Source organism: Penicillium verrucosum (genome assembly GCF_028828655.1).
Source record: "Penicillium verrucosum strain IBT 35672 chromosome Unknown utg000002l_segment0_segment0, whole genome shotgun sequence".
NCBI lineage: Eukaryota > Fungi > Ascomycota > Eurotiomycetes > Eurotiales > Aspergillaceae > Penicillium > Penicillium verrucosum.
The window spans coordinates 2,843,112-2,861,875 of NW_026643211.1; the positions used below are offsets into that span (position 1 = coordinate 2,843,112).

General features: G+C 48.5%; 7 protein-coding genes across 7 annotated transcripts; 4 read left to right on the forward strand and 3 right to left on the reverse strand.

Annotated features, from left to right (window-relative positions):
* Positions 1–339: 339 nt before the first annotated feature.
* N7516_006742 (uncharacterized protein) lies at positions 340–3,306 on the forward strand (the record flags this gene model as incomplete). The annotated part of the gene is made up of 5 exons (XM_057219462.1): positions 340–421; positions 598–784; positions 807–2,348; positions 2,406–2,744; positions 2,802–3,306. 5 exons carry the CDS (start codon positions 340–342, stop codon positions 3,304–3,306), a joined length of 2,655 nt encoding a protein of 884 aa, XP_057073553.1.
* Positions 3,307–4,236: 930 nt separating this feature from the next.
* Positions 4,237–6,250, forward strand: N7516_006743 (putative serine/threonine protein kinase (Nrc-2); the record flags this gene model as incomplete). Its single annotated transcript, XM_057219463.1, has 3 exons — positions 4,237–5,092; positions 5,147–5,320; positions 5,391–6,250. The coding sequence occupies 3 exons, from the start codon at positions 4,237–4,239 to the stop codon at positions 6,248–6,250; spliced, it is 1,890 nt and encodes a 629-aa protein (XP_057073554.1).
* Positions 6,251–7,267: 1,017 nt separating this feature from the next.
* On the reverse strand, positions 7,268–9,013 carry N7516_006744 (fatty acid desaturase; the record flags this gene model as incomplete). The annotated part of the gene is made up of 2 exons (XM_057219464.1): positions 7,268–8,735; positions 8,811–9,013. 2 exons carry the CDS (start codon positions 9,011–9,013, stop codon positions 7,268–7,270), a joined length of 1,671 nt encoding a protein of 556 aa, XP_057073555.1.
* A 3,391-nt stretch (positions 9,014–12,404) lies between these two features.
* On the forward strand, positions 12,405–13,041 carry N7516_006745 (DASH complex subunit DAD3 family protein; the record flags this gene model as incomplete). Its single annotated transcript, XM_057219465.1, has 2 exons — positions 12,405–12,632; positions 12,787–13,041. The coding sequence occupies 2 exons, from the start codon at positions 12,405–12,407 to the stop codon at positions 13,039–13,041; spliced, it is 483 nt and encodes a 160-aa protein (XP_057073556.1).
* Positions 13,042–13,245: 204 nt separating this feature from the next.
* On the reverse strand, positions 13,246–14,641 carry N7516_006746 (mitochondrial 37S ribosomal protein uS5m; the record flags this gene model as incomplete). Its single annotated transcript, XM_057219466.1, has 2 exons — positions 13,246–13,594; positions 13,648–14,641. The coding sequence occupies 2 exons, from the start codon at positions 14,639–14,641 to the stop codon at positions 13,377–13,379; spliced, it is 1,212 nt and encodes a 403-aa protein (XP_057073557.1). The 3' UTR covers positions 13,246–13,376.
* A 394-nt stretch (positions 14,642–15,035) lies between these two features.
* Positions 15,036–16,628, forward strand: N7516_006747 (tRNA (uracil(54)-C(5))-methyltransferase; the record flags this gene model as incomplete). The annotated part of the gene is made up of 1 exon (XM_057219467.1): positions 15,036–16,628. One exon carries the CDS (start codon positions 15,036–15,038, stop codon positions 16,626–16,628), a length of 1,593 nt encoding a protein of 530 aa, XP_057073558.1.
* Positions 16,629–17,024: 396 nt separating this feature from the next.
* N7516_006748 (actin-related protein 3) lies at positions 17,025–18,614 on the reverse strand (the record flags this gene model as incomplete). Its single annotated transcript, XM_057219468.1, has 4 exons — positions 18,508–18,614; positions 18,424–18,446; positions 17,995–18,350; positions 17,025–17,924 (listed from the first exon to the last, which is right to left on the reverse strand). Exons 1-4 carry the CDS (start codon positions 18,540–18,542, stop codon positions 17,025–17,027), a joined length of 1,314 nt encoding a protein of 437 aa, XP_057073559.1. The 5' UTR covers positions 18,543–18,614.
* Positions 18,615–18,764: the final 150 nt, after the last annotated feature.

An 18,764-nucleotide genomic window follows, 5' to 3' on the forward strand; every position in this document is an offset into this window, starting at 1 on the left:
CTGTCACGATCGTATTATGTCGTCGCCGAGCATTGTGTTATGTCGTGCCCGTAATTTTGCACCAAAGCTTCTTCTCTTTATTCATCCAAACTTGTCTTCTAATTCCACCTTCTCGAGCATCCTTCCTGTTCAGGGCTATTATGGTCAACGTAGACGCGTGCTGGACTGCAACAAACGCGTCGAATATCGACCTCGTGACCCCAATCTCTGAATAGCCTCGAGCCCTCGTTCCTTCTCCACACTGTGCCTTCCAACTGATCATCCTATTTGTTATTCTCCATCGAATTTCTTTATTTCCTTTGATCTCAACAAGTAAAAGATTGCATCTCAATGAACAAAATGAGGTACAACATACCAACATTGTTGGCACTGTGCCAGGACACAGGTGTGCACTGCAAGTGGACCAGTGAAGCAAGACACTGTGAGTATTCCCTCGTGACGATATTCTTGATCAATGATCTTTCCCAAAGAGACAAATATTCAATTGGGTTGCTGGTGTGAACTGGGCTCCAGTGCATCAAGTCGAGCTATCATGGTTCTCAGGGCCATCGACACTGTATAACCCAATGAAAAGAACCTTGTTGACCATCGATATAGGCATACGGATGGATCCCGATCGAAGCAAGAAGCCTATCCTTGCAGAAAACCCGAGAAATCAACCGACTAGAGAGTCAGTCAGGTCATCGCGACCGAACAAAAATTCAGCATCTAAAGCCCCCAAGAATCGCCCGACTCGTACCGGCAAAAAGCCTGTTGAACCTGTGTTCTCCACGAATGACACAGGGTTTGCTCAATTTCTGAAAAAGCACACCTCCCCGAAACACCAGCGAGTCACGGCCGGGGGGAAAAATCGTTCCAATGGAGCCACCAAGGCCACCCCGTCGTGGTGGCTCGTCTGCACAAATGGCTGTAATGAATGACGACGAATCCATTGTTCCACATGTCTTCGTTGGTGATCAACTTGTGACTGGCAACAGAGGAACACAACAGAACTTCATCACTCGTTCTTCGACAGAGTCTGATAATAACTTGCGTGAGCAGTTGGCATGGCCTCTGGCAGCAAGCACACTCCAGTTCACAGCTCCCGCCGATCCACGGGACTCGACTGCTTCCCAAACAATGGGATCAGACGTTCCATATGATGAATGGATTGAGCACCAACCCCTAGACGAAGTCAATCCAGAGTTCATTCAGCACACCCCGAACGCAGTGCAGTGCAACGAGCTCACCCGTCAGGCTGAGGAGCGCCGGGGAGGATGGTTCTTGATTCAGACTCAGATTAACTATGAAGATGCTGCAATTTCGCAGATTGTGTCGTTCATGTCCCCGTTTGATATTCCCTCGGGCGACGACTTCTATGCTCGATATGTAAAACTGGCGTGGATGTGCGGCCCTGACGCCATGATGGAGGCAAAGACACGACTGAATAACAAACTCCGGAATCATGAAAGATATCTGGAGGAGGTTAACGAAGTGATCGCGATGGACCCACACATTTCACCTGGCGATTGGTGTTATGACTTGCGTGTTTACAACATCAATGAACGGGCAAGAGTACTCGATGCTCTTGACCAATACGATGAGCTCATGGACAGTCAAGGGACAGATGGCATGAACAATCCCAATTATCCAGGGGGTATTGCCTTCCACCCAGCCCATCAGAATCCCACCCACATGCACATGCAACCCGGAAGAGCTACCGATCGTGGTTCAGATGATAATAACCTGTGGAGTGATGGTACCAATGAGGTTGAGCGTGCTAGCACCAATCGTGGAATCGAGATTATTGACCCTGACACCGGTCTTCCCATCCAATTTCAGAGACAACCCTTAACAACAACAAGCAGTAACAACCGCAATGGTACAGGCCGCACGAAACGGAAGTACTCAAACTGTGATAATATGTCGGTTGATGGAAGCTCAGAGTTGTTGATTCGTGATGATGCAAATGGAAATCGCAACAGAAGCAGAAGAAACTCACTCTCCGATCACACTCAGGTTGATAGAAGATCAGAGTTGTTTCACGATGGGAATGGGACAATCGGCAATGTGCCTACGGGAGGCAATGACCCGCTCTTTGATGCCAATAGCCGATTGGATGGTCTCTTTTCTCTTGGGATGGGTGCTAATATGGAAAACAATGGAACCATACCATGGATCCCCAAGGAGAACTGGTCAGAACATCGTCCGAGAACCGGAAATCGTATCAGTAGAACCTTGCCTCGGAACTTCGGCCGAAATTTGAGATTGGCATTGCATTCCATTACTGAACTCGACCACGAGAACGCGATCGAACTAACTGACACGCCTGGAAACCACGGGAATACACCAAACCTCGCATTTAGTGGGTAGGTTCTTTGCCCCAGGCTAGCATTTGGAAAAAATACTAACTCATAGCGCCGCAGCACTGAGGATGAGGTGAACCACGGTGCAACCCATAATGGGCTTCGTTATCTTCAGAATGAACGCTGCGTCGCATCAGTTTTGAGCAGTTCAGACGACGAGCAGCAGATGATGAGGGATTCTAGCCCTGGACCTGGACCAAACGAAGAGATGCTCTCAGAGCGTTCCTTTGATCGGCAGCACAGAGGTACTGAGGTGGTGGATTACCACGCGCCTCTCATTCCGCCGGACTTTTTCGATGTGTTTGTCGTAGACGTGGAGGGTGATCGGGAAGTGAAAGGATCCGGTGAAAGGAGAGGATGTCCCTCAGCCGAACAATTAGAGGATGCCATGCACCACAGGTAAGTCCCATCCAAACTCACTTGCTTGTGCGAGGGCTCAGTTTTAACGTATGGTAGCCGCAGTGGGAGCTTCACCCTCACAATGAATAGCCTCGGAGCGGATTACCCAGACGAGATATCGGATACACCTTTGTTGTCGCGGGATAGCCCATACCAGCGGTATAGCCCATACGACCGGTATAGCCCATTGTCCCGGAATAGCCCGAGCAGGGCGATCTCAAGGTCGAGTGTCCGCCGTAGGCACTATGTACCTGTGGGTGGTCTCAGCAGCTATGGGTCTCGTATGATCACGTCAAGCCTGAATGCCCGCCGAAGACATGACGCACGTGAAAATATCCGAAACGCTCGTCGGTCGCTTATGAATTCATCGAGATTGATTGACGACTTGAGAGACGAAGTACCTGCAACGACTGTCCTGGGGTTCGATGTGCTAGACAGTCAACAAAACACCAATTACTTGCCTATGCATTCGACGCAGTTGATTGATGCCAGTGTACGACATACTGCGCCCGCTATTGTGAACACTAGCAGAATCAATGCGTATGCGTATGCTTACCTTTGATACCATACAACCATGATGTTGGGCATTGGGGATTTGAGCATTTGAGCCCCAGCCTATGTATGTGTCCCCGGAGTTCCCGAAATGTTTCATATTTGAAATCAGAGCAGAAAGGAGAAAAAAAGAGAGAAAGGCATCAAAAAAAAAAACAAAAAAAAGGTATGGAAAACATGGACTCAGTTCGAGTCAAGGGAGGAAACGATATTGAAGGGATTGAAACCAGAATCTGTACTATGTTATTATGTATTGATATTCTTCCAATGGAATGAAGTGTATGATTATCACGTGCTGTATATTGTAGATGCCCTCCGTACAACTGTTAAGTAGTTATGTTGTAGTTATTTATATTCAGAATGTCGCCACCGAGTTCCTTAATTCCTTAATTCCGTATTTCCTTAAGTTATGCCTAAAATTCTTGGGAGTAATGTAGAGTCATACTGAGATGACTTATTTTCTAACCACTTCTATCACCTTTTCCACTCCCCTCTTGTTCTACTCTACTCAACACCTCTTGACGTAGATGGCCTGCAGGTGCCCAGGTAAGATTGCCCTGCCCAGATTTAGATGACTAAGCCTTGGTCTCCGCGTCCACGGGTCCTTCTCCACTCCAATTCCTCCTTGCCTCCCTCTTTTTCCCACTGGTTTCTCAATTCTTGATCTTCCATTCTTTACTTATTCTGACATGTCGTGTTATCCATGAGCCTAGTTTCCGTGGCTTTTGTCGTTTCAGTTCTTTGGGTGGACAACCCCCGTTGTACCGCCTCTTACTAACAATTGCCCCCGCGATTATATCCCCAGCCGGTACTTGGCATTTTTGAAGATTACCGCTCCTTTACCCGTCTCATACCTTGCTTTTGCACCCTTCAAATCATCTTTTAGGTCCTAGGTGACTGTCATCTCGGTCTCGATTTTGATTTCGGCGACCCACCCAATATGACGCAGCTCTTCGCCTCTAGTCCGTCTGCGGTGACAAATAATGAGAAGCGCGGGAATTTCCCCGCTCTCTCCCTTCCCTCGCGAAAACACTCCAACGAGTCTAGCCACTTGCCTACGAGGATCAAGAACTTTTTCCGTATCAACAGTTCAAGCAGCCACTCTCCCCAACCCAATACCTCAGGGAGTACCGAACGCGAACGGGATAGCCATGGAGCGGCCAAGAACGAGAAGTCTGCTTTCCGGCAGTCTCGGTTCCTGCCAGGAATAGGCCGCAATCGATCGACAACCGTTGCTAGTGAAGGCAACCCACTCGACGATGCGATGTCCCCTACCGCATCCGCCAACCCATACTTTGCCCACCAGGGCCAGCCAGCATTGCGACACCGCAATGATGGGTCAGTGCCATCCTCTCCTCCCGACACCCCTGAACTGCAAGTCACAGGGGTCTCCGCGGTAGAACAGGCGACCACTGCGAACAAAGAGGAATTAGCGCGCAAGTTACGACGTGTGGCTTCTGCTCCGAATGCCCAAGGCCTATTTGCAAGTGGTCAGGGTAGCCGTCCTCAGACAGCGGAACTGGGCAAGGAGCCCCTGGTGGAACAGTCGGGCGGGTCTATGGGCCTCGCAGATCTAAGTAACGACGAGTCGAATCTGGCGATACCCTCTTCATTCAGCTCAGATCTCGGCAGTAACGCTTCTTTCCGCCGCACCTACAGTTCGAACTCTATCAAAGTTCGAAATGTGGAGGTTGGCCCCGCCAGCTTCGATAAGATCAAGCTGATCGGCAAGGGTGATGTTGGCAAAGTTTACCTGGTGCGCGAGAAGAAATCGAGCCGTCTGTATGCCATGAAAGGTACGTTTTATACACCGGTGACTGTCCGATGCCATATACTGACTTCGCGGCTAGTTTTGAGCAAGAAGGAGATGATCAAACGGAACAAGATTAAACGAGCTTTGGCCGAACAAGAGATTCTGGCTACGAGCAATCACCCATTCATTGTCACCCTATATCACTCCTTCCAATCAGAGGATTATCTGTATCTCTGCATGGAGTACTGCAGTGGTGGCGAGTTCTTCAGGAGTGTGTTTACCTTTCCGTCCTATCTTTGACATCCTCTTCTGGTATGTATTGCTGACTTGTGCATCTCTAGCCCTGCAAACCCGGCCCGGCAAGAGTATCTCCGAGGATGCAGCTCGCTTTTACGCCGCAGAGGTTATTGCTGCGCTGGAATATCTCCATCTCATGGGTTTCATCTACCGTGACTTGAAACCAGAAAATATTCTTCTTCATCAATCTGGTCATATCATGCTTTCTGATTTCGATTTATCGAAGCAATCCGGACCCGGGGGTGCCCCGACGATGATTCCCGCACGTAGTGGCGGCAACTCTACTACAGGTTTGCCTACGATTGATACCAAGTCATGTATTGCCGATTTCCGAACAAATTCTTTTGTGGGCACTGAAGAGTATATTGCACCTGAGGTGATCAAGGGTTGCGGTCATACCAGCGCTGTTGATTGGTGGACTCTGGGTATTTTGATTTACGAGATGCTGTACGGCACTACTCCATTCAAAGGCAAGAACCGAAACGCGACATTTGCCAGCATTCTGCGGGACGAGGTGAACTTCCCGGAGCACTCGGGTGTGCAGCAGACATCAAACTTGTGCAAGTCCCTGATCCGCAAACTGCTGATCAAGGATGAAACTAAGCGCCTAGGAGCCCGCGCTGGTGCCTCCGATGTCAAGACTCACGCCTTCTTCCGACAGACCCAATGGGCACTCATTCGTCACATGAAGCCACCTATGATTCCCCACCAGGGTCGTGTCGGCACGGATACGGTGAACTTCCGCAACGTCAAGGAGAGCGCTAGCGTAGATATTGGCGGCACTGATTCTACTAAGATGAAGGGTGTTCCAATGGATTCGGGCCTCGCGACTCCGAACGGCGAACTCAACGATCCCTTCGAGGAGTTCAACAGTGTCACCCTCCACCACGAGGGGGATATGTAAACGTGGGTTCTTTTTTTTCGTCACTTGTTTCTTTTATCCGATACACGAGGAAAACAGCCGTATGTGCGTCGGCTCGCTGACGACCATGATGCATTACGACTGTATATAGATGCTATTATTTTTCCATTGCAATCCTCGCTGGGTGTATGGAGTGTTTCGGGACTTTTTTTTATGGTGGATCTATTCGAGTTTTGTTTTGTCTTTTTTTTTCTTTTCTCGTTATGCCCTATTGCTCGTTGATTGCTTTGCATATTGCATTTTTTTTCATATCCTAAAGCCTTGGATCACTCTCAGTTGCGCCTCCAATCCAGGCACAACATAGCATCGACACCGAACTGTTGGAATTGCCACATGGTTTGTGTCGCGACTTCTGAGCTGTTGGTTCTTCTTTCTTTGCGCGTCTTCTTGAAAACTGTGCTATACATTTGCTCTTCCACCTTACTTTGCAGCGGACGGCGTTATGGATTCACTTTTTCGGGTTACGTCTTCCACGTGACACCTGTATGGACCAACTGATTACTTGCTTTTTCAATCTCAAATTTACGTTTTCAAGATTACCCTTGCTGTGAAGCCATGTGTGTGAAACTCGATTCAATTTCAGCATTTGGCTTTTGTCTCAATCTATTTGATGGTCTCTACATGTTGCCTAGTTGTCACTTCTTAAGAAATCCGCCTACAAAGTATCATGTCGCACCCTGTAAACAGCCATGATTTGTGAAAATAAGAGTGATACAAAGCAGAAACAGTTAACTAATAAAGGCATATCTAAAGACTAAAGCTATACCTAAATTATTGGTAGTTAGATAGAATGCAAGTCTTCATATAAATAGAGCACAGTAGATTCAGATTCAGTTCAGAGCAATAAGCAATAACATTGGAAGGAGAAAAAATATCTCTATAAAATATAGACGTTTCGCTTGAACGACAGAAAATAATATCACAATTCGAAGCGATCCCAATTTGCAAAATAATACAAACTACATAATGGGTATCTCAAAAGCCAAAGAGCGAACGTCTTCAATGCATATGAGGATCCGCCGCACAAGCCTTCCGACACTCCTCCAAGAGTTTCGCCTGTCTAGCAACGTGCGCAAGTCGACCAATAACCTCCTTGTTACCATCGTAGAAGGTAAAAACCGCATACGGAATGTTCACATCCTCACAGAATTCCCGAACAAACTGCTGCGTCTTGCGCAGATTGTGCCGCGGGATACGAGGATACAAGTGGTGAATAGCCTGGAACTGAAGACCGCCATGGAAAAAGTCCAACCAAGGCGGGCAGTCGACATCCATAGTAGTGCGAAGCATCTTCTGAGGGAAAGATTCCAGGGGCCCGAGATCAGCAGTGGACATAGCGTAGTGAGACAGCGTAATCTGCACATGCAGCGGCGAAGTCACCATATGCGAGATCAGAACGAAAACGACACGGCTAAACCAAGTCGGGATGCTACACCAGACAACGCCGTATCCAAACCAAATCCAGAAGAAGATATGGCCGGTAAACTCGAACCAGCGGTGCCACCAGCCCGCGCCGTGTTTCGGTCCGCGTCCGACGATGATATGCTCCCAGCTAAGGAAGTAGAGGTTGAAGCGGCCGAAGAGGAGAATAGGGTAGTAGAGATAGTGTTGGTATTTGACTGTGATCTTAGCCACGGCGTCGAATTCCATGATGCGGTCGTAGTAGGTGCTGCGGAGGGAGCTGAAGAAGCGGTGCGAGAGCGCGAAGAAGGGCATCAGTTCTATGTCCGGGTCGTGCTCGGGGGCGTTGGTTACGATATGGTGGACGTTGTGGCTGCGCTTCCACCAGCCTAGACTCAGGCCGCCTAGGTAATCGGCGATAATCATGCCGATGGTGGTGTCGATTTGATAGTTGTGTGTGATACCCATGTGGCCGGCATCATGGGCGGAGAAGACGAGTTGGTGCCAGAAACAGCCGAGGAAGAAGGCAGATGTGCAGAACCAGGACTGTCTGAGGAAGAAAACGAACAGTCCAAAGAAGAGGGTGTAGCGAGAGATCTCGATGGCGTAGGCTTTGTAGTTGCAGTTGTATAGTCCTGCTTCGCGGATGCGGTGGTGCAGCTCACGGTATTTCTTTGTGATATATTCTTGGTGTTCTGCGTCGAGAGGAGGATACTTGGATGCATCGAGCTCAATCTCCTCTTGCGTTCGAGCATCGATAACGTAGGCTCGTGATTTGGTGTCTGTTGGTGGAGGGACGGCGCTGACTGCCGAGGAGATTGTTGATACTGATAGCCTGCGTCTTAAGCCCAATTTGTCGTCTTCGGCTTCGAAAATGGGAGATGGTGGTGCTGAAATCTCTTCGCTTGATAGCTCTGAGCTCACCAGGTCTTCTTCCAGGATCTCATTTTCGATAAATGGGCGGAATTCGCCGCCTTGGATGGGAGGGAGGAAGTTGGTCCAGCGGCCCTCGATTCGGCCGATTTGAAATTTGCTCATGCGCTGACGGGCTTCCTGTGAATGGAGTCTTTTTTTAAGAAAAGTATTAGTATAATGCGCAAATCGAGTTGAACAAGAATGGAGAGGTTTGGGGGAGACTCACGCATTTACTTCGTCCGTGGCATCTTTGCCAATCATATGCTTGATGGCCATATCACCTCCAGGGTGATATTTGATCCAGGAATCTAGTTTGAGAACATTGCCGTCGACAATGATAATCAACTTGCCATCGGCAAGCATGCCCTCGATTTCACGTCTTGAGAAGACATTGTCCCTAGCCCTAACTGGGGTGGACATCTTACTCATCTGATAGGATTAACCAAAGAACCCGATGAGATATGACCGTTAATTGTTTTGAGTCAAAAGGTTGAACATAGAAGAAGGATATGGGGTCGAGACAATTATAATAAACGATTGTTCGGGTACATGTCTTTTTTTTTTGCTTTTTTACTCGCATGATATGATGAACCCATTAATCTATTGAGTTACCTAGACTAACAATGCGCCATAGCGCAAGACATCCCGTTCCTCTCGATCCAGGGGACCGACACAAAGGGGGCAGTGTAAATTGGTCTGTCCAACCGAGATGTGGACACGGAAGAACTCCATGGGGAATGAAGAGGGGAGGTCGAGGTGGGTAATGTGTTACAATTGGATAAAGCAGTATGACAGGACTTGTGGGCACTGTGGCGAAGATGAAATATGGATGGTCCATACGCGTAACTCGTTAACTATACCATACTTTGTATGCCCCGTTTGATATGTCGAGCTAAAACAAGCTTAAACCTTGGGTGCCCCTGTCGGAAATTGAAAAGGTTAGATCTTTAGATCCCCCTATCCTATGTCGGCAACTCGACTCCACTACATATAGAATGTTTTAAATTTCATAACTATCGATGGAGTAACGACTAAATGGAATCCACAGAGAACATTCTCCCTTTAAAAAAAAAAAAAAGAATTCCTTTTGTGTTTTTCCCCTGAAAAGGTCAAAAAGACCATTGTATTCAAAAGTGGCGATTCGTATTCGCGTTGGAATATAAATCTGACTAACCTTTCTTGGCTTACATATTGTACCGAACTTGGGCTAAAAGTGGAAAGCCACTAACCATCTTTGGATAAAACCTTGACACGTGTCCACCCCAAACCCTAGAAAAACACTGGACAACTTTATTATTATTTGGGATCAAGGGACCAGGTCCCATAAATTTAGAAATGGAACGACTGTGAACAGTCGAGACGAAAAAAAAGAGAGATCCTCTATTTCCGCCCCTCTAGTACCGCTCGAGCCCCGCATCTGGGGCGACTGGCTAATATCGTCAATCTCCTAGTAAGGACTCTTACGTATTCGCTTTTATTTCTTCTTTCTGCGTAAGGGAGTCGCCACTTGTCCACTTGCATTCTGTCTTTCTCTCCTTTCTGGGTCATGTTGTCATGATCCACAGTATGCTATAACGGGCGAAGGCCATTATTCCAGAGGGACATGATCGTGATGTGGAAAACGCAAAGCCAAGGCTCATTTCCTACCCTAGAGTTAATCCGTTATTGGGGCGCAAATTCAAACAGGGCTATATTAGTTAAATTGGAATTTTAAAATCATTTACTCGATGTAACGATGTTAAAAACTATATAACTACAATATATGTAGAAGTAGGCTTCCATGTAAAATAAAGTAGAGGCGCAGGTGGCTCGACTTGGACGCCGCGGTAAACGACCTGCCCATTTCGCGGGGCAAGACATTTTCTGGAGTTTGTCGCCTCCAAATAGACTTTTGGCATTGGGCTTTACAGGGGAACTACTATGGTGGTGCTATGTATCTTGTACGAGTACGGAGTAGTCTGTACGGGATGGGGAGACCGCGAGACAATTGCGATAAAGAATATCCACTTCTAAATGGGAAATTCTGGGTCTGGAATGAGACAAATTATTTCTGAGCTCATATGGAATTTCACATTCACACGTAATAATCATATCTACTGTACAACATACAACATACGGAGTATGTCGTTTTGAAGGATCTGTGATTTTTTGACTCGAAATGAAATTAGCTCATACCAGTCAATTGGGGAAATGATCTCAAAAAATATCAATTTAAACCTTCGCCTCAAGTAGAAATATAAGTTGCAAACTTGGTCCACCCGAGCGTTTGACTAGCCCCGGTCGATATTTGAGAAAGGCTCGCATCCTATATTGTAGTCGATAATTGGATCGCTAGGGCCGACTTGCGAGCTTTGTCCCTCAAGCTTCAACTAATTTGATTATCCTGTGGGAATGCTCTGCCAATATATGGCCAAGCCCTCTCTCCATGGGGTTATCGTTGATAGTATTCCGTAGCGGGAAAGAAAAAGGAACTGCGACGGACTCCCGTCTGCTTCAGTCCTTAGTTCAGTTGTGGATATCTACAGCCAATACAATCCCAGCTAGTGCCCACACTGTAACATATTGTTTCTGTGTCGATAGTTCTCAGGCCTCCAACATATGCACCACACACCAGTTATGTTGTAGGATGCAACATGATAATCATTACTCGCAAGAGAATATTTGTGTTTCAGGAACAAGTCGATCATTCGCTGGCCTTCTAAAAGATTCTACATTACTGGCTGCTCAATATACAATTGCCGCATGGAACTTGCGCCTTTACAACATAGTGGAGCTATCTCTATCCCTTTGATATTCAATACAGATTTTATAGGATTCTTTTTCTCTCTTGGTTGTCAATATGCGGGATGCAATAGGAACAAATAGCGCACCACATGCAACATGCAATATAGTTTGCGGTCTGTAGTAATAATTGCGCAAAGGGGTCCCCCGAGAGTTGAGTTTTCGCTGAGACCCTCATCTAAGGTACGGAGTACTCCGTAGAACGCGCGGAGATGCTGCCGCGGCTGGGAGAGTAACGCTAGCGCTTTCGTCGATACAACCAAGGCCACACGGTTTGTCCGAGGCTGGTGTGGTTCGTTCTTCGCTCACAAGGCAGCTAGATTTAAATTCTATATTCGATGTTATTAAATGGCTGCTCTCTACTCCGTACAAGTATGGAGTACCCTGTACGAATACGAAAGATCCAATACATTGTTCAATGTCTCGACTTTATTCCTAGAATAATTTGCAGTTATAGTATTTCTGTTCAAAAATAGTAAGTGGACTTGCTATTAAGCCAGCTACGTAATATCCTTACTTAGGATGGAACTGAGACTGTTCTTATTATAGTCGGTCGGACAATTCTTTTTAATGAAAAAAATAAAAAAGTAAAACCTCAGATGAGGTATTCATAGGATATAGTATAGGACCATTCTTTATACGGAGTAGTGTTAGAATAGTTATCGAAGGAGTTAAATGTTATATATTGATAGTACATGCGTTTTTTTATGACACTTGTGTTAGTGATGTTCTTAATAAACATCAAGCATGCTTTTTCCCGTGATTTTTTTGAAAATAAGACCATGGAGAGAAAGCCATAACCTCAGGGATACAATAGCAACCTATGGACTGACGTTGAAATAAGTTCTGAAGAATAAAACCCACCTAGTAGATACCGGATCTCAGCGGAAGCTGGAGCTTGGGGAACGCGTTCCAGCAGAGCCGCAGAACACACAACACGAAAACACACGTGCAGCCCTCAGTGCAGCCCTCACGGCTTTGCACAACTCAACACCCATTTTCAAGAAAACCACAAACAAACCCAAGGATCCTTTCCACGATGTCCGCCTTCGCGCCCGAAGACTTAGACAACGATTACTCGTACGCTGAGGTCGACCCCGCGGAAACCTCCACCCCTCAAATCCCACAATCAATGGGCGACACAGATGCCTCGCACGGCCGAGGCCACTCGAATAACCCCCTCCTGGGATCCGACAATCCCCTCGTGTCAGATTTAGAGCAGGAAGTGCTGGAAGAATACGCTAGATTGCTGCGGAATGTCAACCAGGTACGTGTGCGAGAAGACCTCGTTGGCCTTGATCCTTTCTTTCTGGGATAATCTAGATTCTTCGTCGGAAAGGGATATAAACAATGTCCCATTGGATATTAAATGGGCTACGGATATTTATTATACTGGTTACTGATCAATGCCTCGCACACAGCTCTCCGACAAACTCGCCGACCTCGCCGGCTCCCCCGCCTCCATGCCGCTAGATGGCCTTCGTCTACTTGAACGCAAGACTGCAACTGTATGCACCTTGCTCAAGGCCAGTGTGTATAGCATTGTATTGCAGCAGCAGATCTGGAATGAGAATGAAGAGCAACAGCAACATCAGCAAAATGAGGATCGGCATTTCCGGGACCACGAGTATCAACATGGAGGATATGAGGGGGAGGGAGACATGACGTTCCAATAAAGGAAGATGGCATGAAACATTTGAATATTGTCTGTTACGTTTGATAGGTCTTTTTTTGTTTTGTTTTTATACTCGCGTATTATACCCGGGGTGTTGTTTCCAAGTTTGGGGGTTGGCGCGAATCAGATGGTGTTTATGCAAAAGAACCTTGTTGATATATGATTTTCCAGATATGCTGTGAATAGCCCAGAATACTGGAGGATTGGAGAATTGATGACCCGTCATGTTTAACAACCAACTTATAGAAGTACATGCAAAAGACACAAGAAGAAGAGGAAAAGAGAAGCATTATATACACGCTGGGACGAAACAGCAAGTCAAGGCTCTGGTGGGCCCTAAATCTTACCTGCGTAGTACACCTTGCGCACATCGACAATCTTCCTGCCGAGTGCGTGAGCAATCTGCTCAGGGTTACGCTGGCTCATGAGTGCCTCGTAGGCGGCCTTGACTGTGTTCATCTGGTTTCTTGAGCGACCAACTCGGGCGGACAGATCGTGAATTCCGCCAGCACGGCACATCTCGTAAATGAGGTATTGGACACGGAGTCCGAAGCCTATTATTGTTAGCAAAAAATGAACACGCCTGGGGTGATGAATCGAGACATACCTGGTGGACGGTGCATCAGCTGCAACTCTGTCGCTCCGACCTTGCCCCTAACATCGCCATAAATGGTTCGGTTCTCGTAGCGGGGAATGGGCTGCATGTTGCGGATGGCACGGTATTGCGACTGGATCTTCGCGTCGGATGCTTCATCGGACTTGGCCTCACCGATACCGAGAAGACCATTTGCGTTACCGGCAATGGAAAGACGGTATGCACGGCGGACCTTTCCTAGTCGAGTCTGGTTGGTGACGCTGTGTGAAACAAGAGTCTTAGTGCGGAGGCCCTTGACCTGGCTCTCCGTGTAGCCCGTAGCCAGGAGCAAGCTCTTCAGGGCATCTGTCATTTCCTCGGCCTCCGCTGATCGCTCCTTCTCGCCCTTCTCGGCGGCTGTCTTCTGCTCTTCCACGCGGGGCTCATCTACGGTCTCACCAGGTCCGAAGAGATCCGGAACAAGTGCGCTGTGCGGGGCCAGCTCGCTCTCCTCTTTGCCGTGGGTGAGGCGCAGGTTGTCTGCGAACCTAACGAAGTCTGCACCTGTCGTGTTGTCAGGCATCTCAGCGAAGAACTGACCGAAGTCCTTCACGAAGTCGTCCTCGCTCTTCAGCTTGAAATTGTAATCCGAGTTCGACTCCGGGGCGCGCTGGTGTCGATCAATGCCGGGCTCAATCACCGAGAAGTCGTCGATGTATTTGAATGACATAGGATCACTGCGTTCGTTCATCTGTTCAGCCAGATCCTTGGGGTCGATAGCGGCTTCGCCGGCTTCGATGGCGGCCATCTGTGCCTCCGAGTACTCCTTGGCGAGCTTGGCCTTCTGCTCTTCCGTGTAAGGCTTGTAATCATCCACCCGAGGAGCCTTAACATTGGGGAACTTGGGTTTCCGGTTCGAGAGAGGCGCAGGGGTAGGATGGAATTGGCGTCGAGGGACTCGCGTGCTTGGGCCGGCAGCACGGGTGAAGCTGCATAAAAGGCATCGTGCTGGCCGTGTTATGTTCATGGTGACGGTGCAATAAGCTCCCAGCCAACAACAGGCCGGTTAAGAGCTTTAAAAATAAAGAGAAAGGCGAAATGCGGAGACAATTGGGGGGGACGCAAAGGCAAAAGAGGCCAGTCGGAGGTGAAGCGTCGGGATGAATTTCTTTCTTGCGGGCGGTCAGTCTCCAACCAATTAACGACGCGTTAGATGCGTTTCTAATAAATTTCCCATTTGATGATTTTCGTTCCAGAAATTATTTCGCTGTCGCTTTCCAACTTATATGTTTGCAATACGGTCATCTGTTAGGCGCTTGACTTCTTCTTTGTCTTCTCAGACACTAACGGCTCTTCAAGTGCGCCCAGCCTCCAGATTATATTATCAACGCCGTTCAACGAATGCGCCAGTCCCCGCAGTAATGCAGAACGCTCCTAAGAAACACTTCGACGGCAAGCGCAAGAAGGCGAAGGTCGACAAGAACAACAAGAGCAGTGGGCATGATGAAGTCCTGCTTTGCGATATCAACCGACTTCTCAAACGCAACGAGACCGAACAGGACAACGACAGCGAGCCTCTGTCCCTTCCCGAGAAATTCACCGAGATTGATGTCAAGATTGTGGAGCTTTCCTCAACAGGCGATGGTCTGGCGCTTGCTGAAAATGGGAAATATGTCTATGTTGTTCCGTTCACGGTCCCCGGAGATACCGTGCGAGTCAAATTGGTCAAGCATTTCGAGCCATTGTCATACAGTTTGACCGATTTTGTCAAAGTGATCGAACCGGGACCCCAGAGAAACGATGCGCTGATTGGATGCAAATACTTCGGCGAGTGTTCTGGGTGTCAGCTTCAGATGATGTCCTATGATGACCAGCTTGCTCACAAACGGCGCATTGTGGAGAAAGCCTATGCCAATTTCTCTGGGTTGATCCCGGAGCTTGTTCCTACCATTGGAGAAACCTTTGCTTCGCCCATGCAATTTGGATATCGCACAAAACTCACGCCGCATTTCGCACATGGTGGCGCCGGCAAAGGCTCTAAGGACGGCGAAGAACCGAAGGTCCCCCCGATTGGATTCACATACAAGAACCGACGACTGGATATGGACATTGAAGACTGTCCCCTGGGAACGGACATTGTGCGTCGCGGACTCACCAGTGAGAGGAAACGAGTTGCGGAGAACATCCGTTCTTACAAGCGGGGTGCCACTCTCCTGATGCGAGAATCCACCGCACGTATCCCCAAAGACGCCGCGCCTACCTCCGAGGGAGAGACTCCCACTGTCGGCGGGATTGCCGCCACCCCCAACGCAGACACGGGCGATGTTATCCGCATTGAGCGCGAAAACTACATCGAAGAGAAGCGTTGCGTCACAGACAACAACGCCACATCCTTCGAGTACGTCGACGACTATATCTTCAGCAACAAAGCAGGTGCCTTCTTCCAAAACAACAACTCAATTTTGTCTGGCTTCACAGAGTACATCCGCTCGCAAGCCATTCCCGCAGGCAACGACCAAGACGCAAAGCCAATCAAGTACCTATTGGACGCGTATTCCGGCTCGGGCCTGTTCACAATTACCCTCTCTCCATTGTTCAAGTCCAGTCTCGGTGTCGATATTGGAGGCGATTCTATCGTTTCAGCACGCGAGAATGCTCGTGCCAATAATCTTCCCAACACAGGCTTCGCTGCTGCCGATGCCGCTACTCTCTTCAAGGACGTTCCGTACCCATCGGATCAGACATTGTTGGTTATTGACCCGCCTCGCAAGGGTTGTTCGGAGGACTTCCTGCGCCAAATGCTTGAGTTCAAGCCGCGCCGTGTTGTCTATGTCAGCTGTAACGTCCATACCCAGGCTCGTGACGTTGCTGTTATGGTGCAGGGTGACGAGAAGCAGAATGTTCGCTATGAGATTGAGAGCGTCCGTGGCTTTGATTTCTTCCCTCAGACCGGTCATGTGGAGGGTGTGGCTATTTTGAACCGTACCACATTCCCTCAGACTGAGACTGTCTGAGTGATGGGATGTCTGAAAAGTAATATTCTTGAACCTTTTGTGGACTATATATTTGCCTGATATTGCATACTTCATGGCGTTCTGGGAGGAAGATTTCAAAAAGCATGATGGCAATGGTGGATATGTACACTGTTTAATACGTTTTCATTTTCATTTTTTTGCCTCAAGATATTCATGCTATAGACTGTCAATTAGGCCTACGATATAAATTGGCTTTGAGTCCACTGTTGTAAATGCCGATGAACACCGGCGCCAAGCCGTTTTTGTGTAAAAATAAAGTAGAGAGCACCACCCGAGGAAGGAAAAAAAAAAGAAAAGAGATAAACAAACTATGAACAAAAGGCTGAGCTACATCGATTGACAAGTATCTAATGATAAGGTCCACTCATTTTCCCCCTACGAGCTTCCCGGGCCACCAAGCAGCGCAAACCGCCGCACAATGCTGGGACCTATCTCGTCATACTCAGCCTTAGTGTGGCAGTAGCTTCGGAACTCAGGCGTCTGGCCCAGCAGACTACCTCCGAACCAGGGACCGTGGCGCTGGCGCTTGTGGGTGACAACAGCGACATCAAGACCACCACTCCGTGCGCCACCGCTACGAGCCTCGGAGGCACGAATTCGTGCATCCACTAAGTGACGAATGTCACGCTGTAGACGACGGCCAAAGTCTTTGTACAGAGTAGAGCCACCAGAGAGCACAATGTTCTTATAGAGACCTCTCCGGACGTCAATGGGGGAGGACTGGATGACGCCATCAACAACATTGGGAAGCGGGGTGAGGAAGTCGGACGAGTAGATTTCGGGGTTGAAGAAGATCTCCGGGGCGAGGAAACGCTCGTATCCAATATCGATGTTTATACTCCGCCCGTTCGGGGCAGTGACGGTGTGCTTGAGGAAGCGATCTGGCTCGCGATCGTAACGTGCGAACTCCTTGACAATATCGGGGCTGACGTAACAGTACTCCTCCTTCACTTTCTCTGCTGTCTTCAAGCTGCTGTCGGGCTCTCCACGGTCACGTAGCAAGCTTTGCACGAAATATGTGATGTCTCGTCCGGCAACCGGGATACTTTTGATAGAGGACCCGATGACGTAACCCTCGGCGACGGGGATAACGTGGGTAACACCGTCACCGGAGTCGATGACCGTTCCAGTCAAAGATCGATCCGTCACCTTTGAGGATGTCCACGAGGCAGCAAGGGCGAGCACTGCTTGAACAGCAATGTAAAGACCGGCACAGTTGAACGACTCAAACATGATTTCGGCGGTGTTCTCGCGGTTCTCGGGAGGGTTGAGAGGCTATATTTCAGAAATGTCAGGTCTCATCATGTTAAGCGCAGCCTATTGGCAGCATGCATAGTCGCCTTACAGGTTCGGTGAGTAGGAAGTAGTGGTCCTCGGGCTCCACGCGCAGGTATTTGAAGATCGAGTTCGACCAGAATCGTTCCATATGGTCCCAATTCTCAATCTGTCCATGACGGATCGGGTAGTTAACACCATATCCCGGGCCACTGCCCGCAGCCAGCGCTTCATCGCCGATAAAGAAATCCAGGTCCTCCGTGCCACGCTTCGCGGACAGGTTGGAGCTACCACTGCCAGCACCTAGGAATGAGGGCTTGTTTGCGACTGGGGGTCGGCCCCCGGAGCTTCCAGTACTTCCAGCACCAGCCTTGGTTGCAATTGCGGTCGGAAATACAAATGAGGGGGAGTCGTTACCGGCGAAACCTGGAATAGTGGAGGTAGCATGTCAGCCTAATCTGTGATCGCGAGCTCCCTAACCACTACAGACAGCACATACCAAGCTTGGAATAGCCAGTTCCACTAAAAAAAAGTATAGAGTTAGCACCGAATATTCTTGTGATCCTTGCAGCTGTGAACTTACTTGTCCATGACAACGGCTGGTGTTTGGGACGCCATGGCGGGTGGTTGGGCCTAGGCACAATCACAATGTAGTAAGGAGTTGAAAGAAACCTAGGCGATATGTAGAACGAGGCAATAATGAGAGAATCGGCTGAATGTCAATTGGTAGCCGAAATCGCCCTGACTTCAAGAGACCAAGAGGACAGGCAGACAAGGCGGGGGGAAATGCAGTGCCCCCGAAGGTCCGATTACCTAAGGAGTCACACGTCAACCGGTGGA